At 38.5% G+C, this 9,151-nt stretch overlaps 1 protein-coding gene and 1 long non-coding RNA gene across 2 annotated transcripts in view; one reads left to right on the top strand and one right to left on the bottom strand.

The window, feature by feature from the left end:
- Positions 1-9,151, top strand: part of LOC106523530 (uncharacterized) — a 70,581-nt gene that overhangs the window by 33,619 nt on the left and 27,811 nt on the right. The window lies entirely within an intron of this gene.
- The window catches only part of pdzrn4 (PDZ domain containing ring finger 4), a 36,578-nt gene that overhangs the window by 7,354 nt on the left and 20,073 nt on the right, over positions 1-9,151 (bottom strand). Inside the window, exons 2-5 of the mRNA XM_014016970.1 lie at positions 6,843-7,114; positions 6,036-6,138; positions 2,559-2,657; positions 959-1,021 (exon numbers count right to left, since the gene is read on the bottom strand). Coding sequence (XP_013872424.1) covers positions 959-1,021; positions 2,559-2,657; positions 6,036-6,138; positions 6,843-7,114 — 537 coding nt within the window. The remainder of the gene's footprint in view (positions 1-958; positions 1,022-2,558; positions 2,658-6,035; positions 6,139-6,842; positions 7,115-9,151) is intronic.

The raw sequence follows: 9,151 nt of genomic DNA, 5'->3' as shown, positions 1-9,151 counted from the left end.
CTATTATTATAATTATTATTATTATTATTATGTTATGCAAGAAATCTAAGGAGAAAATATGTTTAATCCAAAATATGTTGTAAAAAAAGCTAGAAACATCTCATTAGGCCCTAATAAAGTAACTGTTCACCTCAGTTACACACATCTRGTGTCACCTATTGGCATGTCTGGGGTCAAGGGGGCAACCTTTTTCTYTTGCTGTATTGTTAAAGTGAGAAAACAGAAGAAAAGGCCAGTATCACCCACCACCCTTTGCGTCAAACTTTTAAACTAACCATCTAGTGTTGAGAAATGACAGTTATTGTCATTTTGGTCAAACCTTGAAAATAATGTTAGTGTTTGATTACTTTGCAAAGTTTCTTTAATAAAACCTGTCCACTGAATTACAAGAGTATTTAGCAAACCCACACAGGCAAAAACATGCCTTTTACCTCTTGTTGGCAGACAATAGCAAAAATAAGAAATTGTACCAAAATATTATATCTCAATTGTTGACCATTTTTATAAAACTCCTTTCGTCTCATTCCTCCTAAAACCCCAACATTTGCTTGCAGTGCTCAGGGTTGCTGTTCTGGTTATATTTACAAAAACAGACCTTTGTTAAAAAGAGAGCTATTCACAYTTTGTTCCCATAGGATTTTTTTTCTTCCTCCTGCATAATGAGAGACGTATCAAGAMTGAGACACAAAGAAAAGTGGTCTTGGAGATGATTTAGTGCCTGCAAAACTGCAGCTAAGGACTTTATTTCCCTGATAAAATGAGGTGATTAAATATACATATCCTCACCCAGACTCGAGACACGGCAGCTTCTCTTACAAGATTCTCTCCCAAGTAGCTTGGAGAGCCTATAGATGTGTTTTTACCTCGCAGAGAAAGATTAAACGCACAATAGATGTATTTTGTTTTGTAAAGTATGTAATATAAACTGATTTTAATGCGCAGGGATGAAATGATTCACCTGCAGAATGCGATCTCCTTCCTTGATGCGTCCATCCAGCGCTGCTATGCTGTTCGGCTCAACCTGCACAAAAGAACAGAAATCAATGCTGACAGCTACTCTTTGTGAACGTCTGTGTTTTCAAAGAAAAAAACAACTAATATATCACACAAGTGGTGCACTTTCATGCACGCTGTTAGGAGAAAACAGTTTTGTTCATATAGAAAAGGTGTTATTTTCCACTCATTGACAGCTCCATATTTTTCATATATTTTACTTTTTGCAGATTTGAGTATCTTTGGGTTGTGGAAGTTGACAGGTGCTAACAAATTTAGCATATAATAACAAATAGAGTTATGTGTTCTATGTTGGTGGTGTGCATGCAAAGACGAGGGAGAATCTAAATTTAAAAAACAGCGGTTGTGCCACAAACAGTTCTGAATGAATCAACATATTCTGCTCTCTGAAATGCATCCCGATGGAAATATGCATATACGCTACAGCAACACTAAACAATCCCTTCATAAAACTTTGTTGTTTCTGATGCTGAAGATCAAGAGATTTGGCAACGTGTGGGGGGAAAAAAAACAAAAAACAAAACTGAGGGGAAAATGGTTGATGGTGGGGGAGAAACTGCATTCCCCCAAAGTTGCATTAATCCAAACATGCATTTTAATGAGAAAAATTAGCATTTTTGTTCTGCATATCAAACTCACAAAAGTACATCAATTCTGTTGGTGACGGACTGTTTTCAGTCTTTTTSTTTGTCGCATTCAAGAAAACAGGAAAAACCAGAGGAAGAGCTGGAAGGTTGTCGTGTTGGTAATATATAAGTCATCCGAAAAGAGATAAATAAAGACAATTATTTTATGATTATACGTTGCAAGCCTTTGAGCTGGAAAGTTAATCCTAGTAGCTTTGACACTTCTGCCTTTGTCTTTTATAATTGGATTGAACCTGCACCTGCAGTCAAACCCAACATTTATCCAATTTGGACTGTGTTGCCTAAATTTTTCTGGATTCCACAATTTATCTCGTCTTGGATAGYTCAATGATTTGTTTTCATCTTGTCTTATCTTAATTTTTTATTCCTTTTCACAAGAAGGTATTTTTTTTCCTGAGCTGACAGTCATTTGAATTAATAACAAAAACTCCGATAATTTTCCTTTCCTCGTTTTGCATGATTGGAATTCAGATGGGTTTCACTAAATGGGCGTATGTGTCATTTAACATATTGTTGGCACAGAGAAGGTYGCTGCTCAGAGCTAATTAAAACCTCCAATTAGAACATGTTAAAGGAGGAGGAATGGGAATGGCAGAAAGGGAGTCATATTTCAAACCTGACTTCCTTTTTGGCCATGCATGCCTCATTCAGAGAGGATTTATCCTTCCTGCATAATCCAGTTGCTCTCAACTTTAGTGCACAAAGATCTTTCTGAATATGGGATTTTGAAAAATTCTCCAATAACTTCCTGCTTCATTTACACCGATCACAAAGCAGAGCYCTTTTCTTTTCTGCACATTTTGTTGAACACATTTAGACTATTTGGAGCTTAAGTGTTCAACAAGCAATATCAGTCAAAAGAAGCGGTGGAGAAAAGTTGTAATAGTTTCACTGCACCTGGCTGACATAAATGCCAGTATCCTCCTCATCGTCCGTTCGATAGCACAGCGTCAGGCCAAGTTTTTCCTGGGTGTTTTGTCTGCAGAGCTCCACTTCCTGTTACACACAGCCAAACACTTTTTCATTTCACCCAGAAAACACAGAATATAAATTGTCTGAACCAATTAAAACCGCATATTGAGTGTTTTAATTATGAAGACAAAAAAAAAAAAAAACTCATTGGTGAGCCAACCAGAACCTAAAATCCTCTTCTGAGTTTGGAAGAAAGCATTTCAAGCCTGACTTGAAAGTGCTTTGAAACCTGCTAAAGTCTTGTGCTTGTTCATCTACACCCACTCCTTCAAATAAAGACTTACTCTAACACTGTCAGGTTAATCTTACCCAGGAAATCAAAGAAATCTGTTTAACTTAGAGTTTAAACTACACAATGAGGTATATTGAAAATGGTTAATCCAACAGAAAAAAGGGAAACAAACATACCTCAATCATGTGGTCTGTATATCAATGGATTTTAAAGCTCATAAGTATCAAACTAAACCCTGCATGGGGAAACATACAAACTGGGTGTTTTTTTGCTTATGGTCCCCTCCCGCAGGAAATCTCCCTAAATGTAGATCTCTGGTTTCTTTTGATCTCTGCTGTGTATAAAGTTAATCGCGTAAAGATAACTCTGAGGCTAATCTTTATTAACCTCACACTGCCAAATTCATTTCTCTATGATGATATGAAAGGAGGGGTGTGGGACAGAGTGGGGGGCCTGAGTTGTGAGAGTGGGAGGCAAGAATTAAACCCTATACCCCMCTCTGTTTTTTCCTGTCATGGGAAGCCACGATAGCTGAGATTGACAGGGGAAGAAATTAATTTCTGTGGCATTTAACCCCCTGTAACAGCCGTGACCTTCAAAGGTTGGGGTGTAAGACACTTTGATTTTGTAACTCCTCTGTGCTACACACACTCCTCACTGGTGTTGGAAAAATGGTTGATTTGTAGCTTGACATTGAAATCAAATTAAACGGCATAATGTCAGATTAGCCTGTTCAATAGTTTTCAGTAAATTACTGGACATTGTTGCTTGATTAATAATGATAGGATGATATTCTACACAACATACGGCACAACATTTACTTAAACTAATTTAGCCTTCTCGCAAATGGAAATTATCTTTCCAGCATCCCTGTTAAAATAAAAACACACACAAAAAAAGGGAGATTCACTGACAATAGGTGTCATTAAGTGTTTTAGGGGCACGTTAAACATCTGGAAGAAACACTTCCGTCTGGTGTACCTTTTACTGCCACCATATGCTTCATTTAAAAGTAATTACTGCCAAGTGTGATGTACTCTGACATATTGTTTCCTTATTACAGATGATGATGTACTTTCAATTAACTTTAACACATAATATTTGTAATTGTTTTTCAGGTCTCTACGTCTGCTTTAGTGTTTCTTAGTTGATTCCATCTGTAACCTCAAAAGTAGTAAAGAAGCAGAAGACATTTGTTTTGCAGTGAATCAATAGATGCATCAACACCTCTGAAATGCTCAGGTCTTTATAATGTCTAAATTATGAGCTTATAAAACCAGTAAATCTTTTATAGGAAGTATAATTATCCTCACCACACACAGATGAAGGTGTGTGATCTCAGTTTAAGCACAGGCTTTTTTTTCTCTCTCTCTGCCACTCTGCACACACAGCTGTAATCTTCTGACACAAATGCATGCTGTAATCAGTATTTTTATTATCTACAGCCAAGATGTTGTTTCTTGGCTAGAGTGAGATGAATCCGACTTTCATAAACCATCTAAAATCATAAATAAGCTGGGTATGTTATTAAATTATATAAAAAAATGAAGAGTATTTACTTTGGACGGCTCCCCAGATTAATATGTTTTTCCCCCATTTTAAAAATGAAACCCATATCCCTGGGATCATGGCAGCTGACATTCCCTGTACAAAGCTCTTTTCTTATTGGCACAAAAGTGTGACATTACCCACTATATTGTCATTTTTTTAGAAGAGTTTAAAACTCCATTACCTTCCATTGTTCAAAATAGAAACCAAAGTCTTAGACTTTTTTAAGTTGTCACGTTGTTTTTCTTTTCCGACACTGGTTGGGGTTGTGGCAACTATTGCCAAATCACCTCTATGTGGCTCTGTGATTGTCGACCCCTTCATGGTGTACCCCGCCCTTCACCCAATGACTGCTGGAGACAGAGTACCTGCCCCACACTGCCCTCTAATCCTGAACAGGAGCCACATTATCACAGGAACCTTTGAATTTAACGCATGTGAACCAGTTCGATTCGTTTTTGGCGGGGGTTTTTTTTTCATCGTTCTATAGACTTGGCACTGCTCAAAGCTCAAAAAAATTCTCAGTTCTTTGAACACGTGTTTGCCTGCCAATATTTGGTTTTGTTTGTTTTTACAAGATTAGAAAGTCAGCATTTGAAGCCTGGCACCTGGAGACAATCCAAATTAAAACATTAAAAGAAAACTAATTTAGCAAGTTGATAAGTGACTACTGTCTGCCCCACTGGTTCCACTTCGTTAACTGCACAGTGCAACCTTGTGATCATAGTTTTCAATAAAATGTGCTTTTATTAAACAGTATTTTATCACAAAGAGCGGTACATACCTATTTACACGTCTTTGAGGCAAGTGATTTTTTTACACATAAATAAAACATAGGAATTTTGATTGTAAGGGAAACGACAATATTTCACCTGCTGACCCTTTCTTTTTACTCTAGCAATCAAATCGTTCATGCTTTATGTCAATGTCATAACTGAAACTCCACTGTTACCTGGTATGTATTACAGTATGATGGATTTGGCAGAACCACCAGGAGTATTATGACAGCAGGCGTACCCATGTGGACAATCAGTCTGAAGTGAAGCACTACCTGTCAGTCAGAAGTAATGTTCCTGGGAATGGCAGCCCAATTCTGTTTCTTTCAGGAGGAAAACCATTCTGGTTTCAGTTAGATACACATGGATGGACAGGGGGAAAAAATGAGGACAGCTGATTTGGTGTGTGTATGTCTGGCAGGTGTGTGTTGTCCAACTTTGTTCTGATATGGCTGTTATTACCACACACGAGCCCTCGGCCACCACCTGACCCAAACGCAGAAACCCTTTCTCGTAGACGATACTTTAAGGTAAAAGGCCACAGCTGGCAGCAAGGGATCCTAATAACCCACAATGCAGTTCACTGATCCAGGAAACACCTATTAAATCTTAAAGCATCACAGACAAAAGCAAATATGACCCCGCTGCTGTCTCCTGGATCTCAGTGTACATTGTTAAACTGGCATGATGCGTCTGCCAAACAATTGGTGCCATTAGGGAAGCTATTGATTGTTTAAGCACATAAACGGACTGTAAAAGACGATAAAAGACAAAAATAGGTGAATCCAAGTGTAAAAGAGTAAAAAAAAACATATTAAATGACTTGTTTAGGGTGCAATACTGTACCTCAAACTCATACTCTTCAGTCTTCTCCATTTCTGCTTGGGTGTTGGACAGATACTCTGGACATTCATAAAACTCGTGTTCCATAGTGTGGATGGATTGACAGCTATGGGGACAAGAAAAGAAACAGCAATTTTAGCAACAATTCAGAAACTGTTTTTAAATTCAACACCATTCTTCACCATCTTAGATTACCCTTTTTCATGTTTTTCTTATTTTTAAACACCATTAATCGCTTTTCCATATTGCACGTCAACGACTTCCTCGTATTGCAACAAAACTTCAAAGAAGAAGCAATGCCAGCCATTCTCCTCATTAAAGAATTGACCTCTGGAAATTGTCGCTCTGACTGCCTCTCCATAATGACTGACCCAGACTGGGATGTTTGCGGGGTTCTAAGACAAATTGATTTCATTTACTGTCGAGCGACGCCCTATAAATAGCCACAGAATGGATGCAGTATCAGGATGCCTTCTCTATCAGACCATTGGATTTTAATCGCCCAGCAAAAGCCTCCATTAAAGAAAATGGATGAAGCGCACTGAAGCAATTATTGTATCCCAGTTTGGTTGTGCATAATATCACAGGGCATAGCTTTGTTTGGGGTTTCCATTCTGYGAAAGAGTTGCTTAATGAAATGAGGGAGATCAGCAGTGCAACTTTCAGGAAGCCCAACATTCAATTGTTGTAAAAAAAAATAAATAAAAGATCCTGCCAGTGGTTTACAGATTAGACAAAAAATCAGTCATTGACTTTCACCTAAAGTGAATGCTAAATTCTTTCCAACACGCAATCAGCATTTGTSCTCACCTGTCAGAGAGCAGGAACGGACAGATGTCTGGTACTGGTGGGGTGGTGGGCCGAAGCTTGGCCAGTGCCATGATGTGCTCAAAAGTGATGTCTGTTTGAGTGCAACCATCAACCACACACACATCTTGCGGCGAGCTGCTGTTCTTGTGCACAGCAGTGGCCGTGGCTCTGGTGGGTGTTCGTCTGAGAACCTGGACGACRATGGGGTCCCGCCTGATGGCCTCCACCACTGCCTCATTGTGTTCAGCCTTGGAGAAGTCTCGTCCGTTCACCTTGAGTAGGAGAAAACAACAACAAAAAAAGAATCTTGAGCATTTCTTGTAACCTCTCAGGGAAAGAATGGAGATGATTGTTGAAAAAGCTCTGGCATTTGATCATGTTTGTCCATTTAACTACACGCTTTTCTAGCATTGTAGCCTCTCACTAGTTGCTTCACAGTATTCTTGACTGTGTAATATACTAGGTTGCAGTGTCTTTTTAAAGATAAAAACAACTACAAGCCTGCCTTAATGGGCTCATTTTATCTTTTCTAGTTAAACCCTATCTTCTGTTCCAAATCATTCAAACTCGATTACATTATTTACAATGAATTTCTTTCATTAAGCCCATTAAACACAGTGAAACGGATGAGGACAAATGAGCTACAAAATAGGGACAGACAGTGTTTAGTTGCATTTGCACCGCTGGGAAAGCAAGTTTTAGCAAGCACCACTTACTGCGTTCACATAATTAGACAAGATTGGGCCACACAGGAACACGGAACACTTTTGTGTGTGTAAGACAGTRTAATGACCCCTTCCTTTGTTAAAACACACAGATCCCTCTGTCAAACTTTGCTTTGCTTATTGATTTGCTTCTAATGTGCACTTCTGCTCATTTTCTGTCTGTCACACTCTGTTAAGTACTTATTTATTTTTGCAAWATTGAACACCTGAAAATATCAAATCTTTGGCCAAGCCTTTACCGCGCGRATGTTCAAGCCAATTGTCAGCATTGTTWTTGCTCAAACAGCTTCTAAACATTAAAARATGCATTTTGATGTGCTCAGAAGTAGGCAGTTGTAAAACATCTTGGTAGTGAATGAGTAGTGGCATTCGAACAATGTATTGTATACTTTTTGAGCCAATCAGAATGATCTTATGAGTCAAGTATAGCACACGGAGCATTCACAGCAATAAACCTTTAAACTTCGCTGTCAAAATGTTTCTTCTGCAAACATCCCCCTGCTTTTATTGGTCCAATTTCTCTAATCCACGAAGCGGAGGAAAAGTTCCATCACATTTCTAAGTTTTAATGAGCAGCAGATGGGCAGATTAATCTTCAGTTATAGGAAATGTTCTGGAAAGGAGACAGTCATTGTGCACACACCTGCGTGCAYGTTTACCTGCTGTTGTTCCTAAACGAAATCAGACCGTTGATGAGTTAACTGGGTGCTGATTTATCTCCAGCAGATGTGACTAAAACCAAGAATAATGGTTAGAATGTGTAAGGGTTATCCGTATGTGGATTTATTAGATGTTTGTGATTTTTCTGATGCAGCTGCAATAATGGAATATATTTTTATATGCAAATCATTACGGTATTTCATACTTTGAAGTACACATCCAGAGAGTAACATTAACATTTTCAGTGCACCTCAGAAAATCTTTGTTTTGTGCGTTAAATAATTTACTTCCAGTGTCGCTGTCGATATATTAATGTTTGCTCAAGGACTGATTCCCCACAGGAGTTGTAGCTTAATTTCATCTATGTACGCGTGTGTGTGTGTGTGTGTGTGTGCCTTGGATGTCACACACTGCAGTTGCAGGTGCAAGCAGCAGAGTAAAAGCACCGAGACATATAGGCGCGCGGATTCCATCAATATCAAACAGTAATTCCATTTTGATTACATGGTTCCTCCCTCATTACTCCACCGTGCTCTCAGGATGACAAAGACAGAACATCACCTGATCGTCTGATAAAACACTTAAGAGCACTAAAAATAGAGTGAGTTCATGGCAGCCTGTGGGGACTGCTGTAATGAACCAACAATGCAGCGCGGCTTTTATATATATCTCGAGTTAAAGGTTATCATTGCCAATAAAAATGGTTCCCAGTAGCCGTAAAACAAAGCCTCGTCTGTCCAAACACTCCTCCTCAAAGGTCAAGGTTCAATGTGATGGGCTACATATAGGGAGGAATGGATTTACTGTAACTCAGGTGTTTTTTATGGGGTTCGGTTTGTAAAGTTACACAGTCAAAAATTACCACCAATATTTTTGTTTTATTTAGCCTTTTATAAGAAAAAAAAAGAACAGATTTATTTTTCA

The sequence above is a fragment of the Austrofundulus limnaeus genome, unplaced genomic scaffold, assembly GCF_001266775.1.
Source record: "Austrofundulus limnaeus strain Quisiro unplaced genomic scaffold, Austrofundulus_limnaeus-1.0 Scaffold158, whole genome shotgun sequence".
In the NCBI taxonomy this organism is placed as follows: Eukaryota; Metazoa; Chordata; class Actinopteri; order Cyprinodontiformes; family Rivulidae; genus Austrofundulus; species Austrofundulus limnaeus.
Note: the sequence above shows the minus strand (reverse complement) of the source record. Positions and strands in the feature narration are given on the sequence as shown.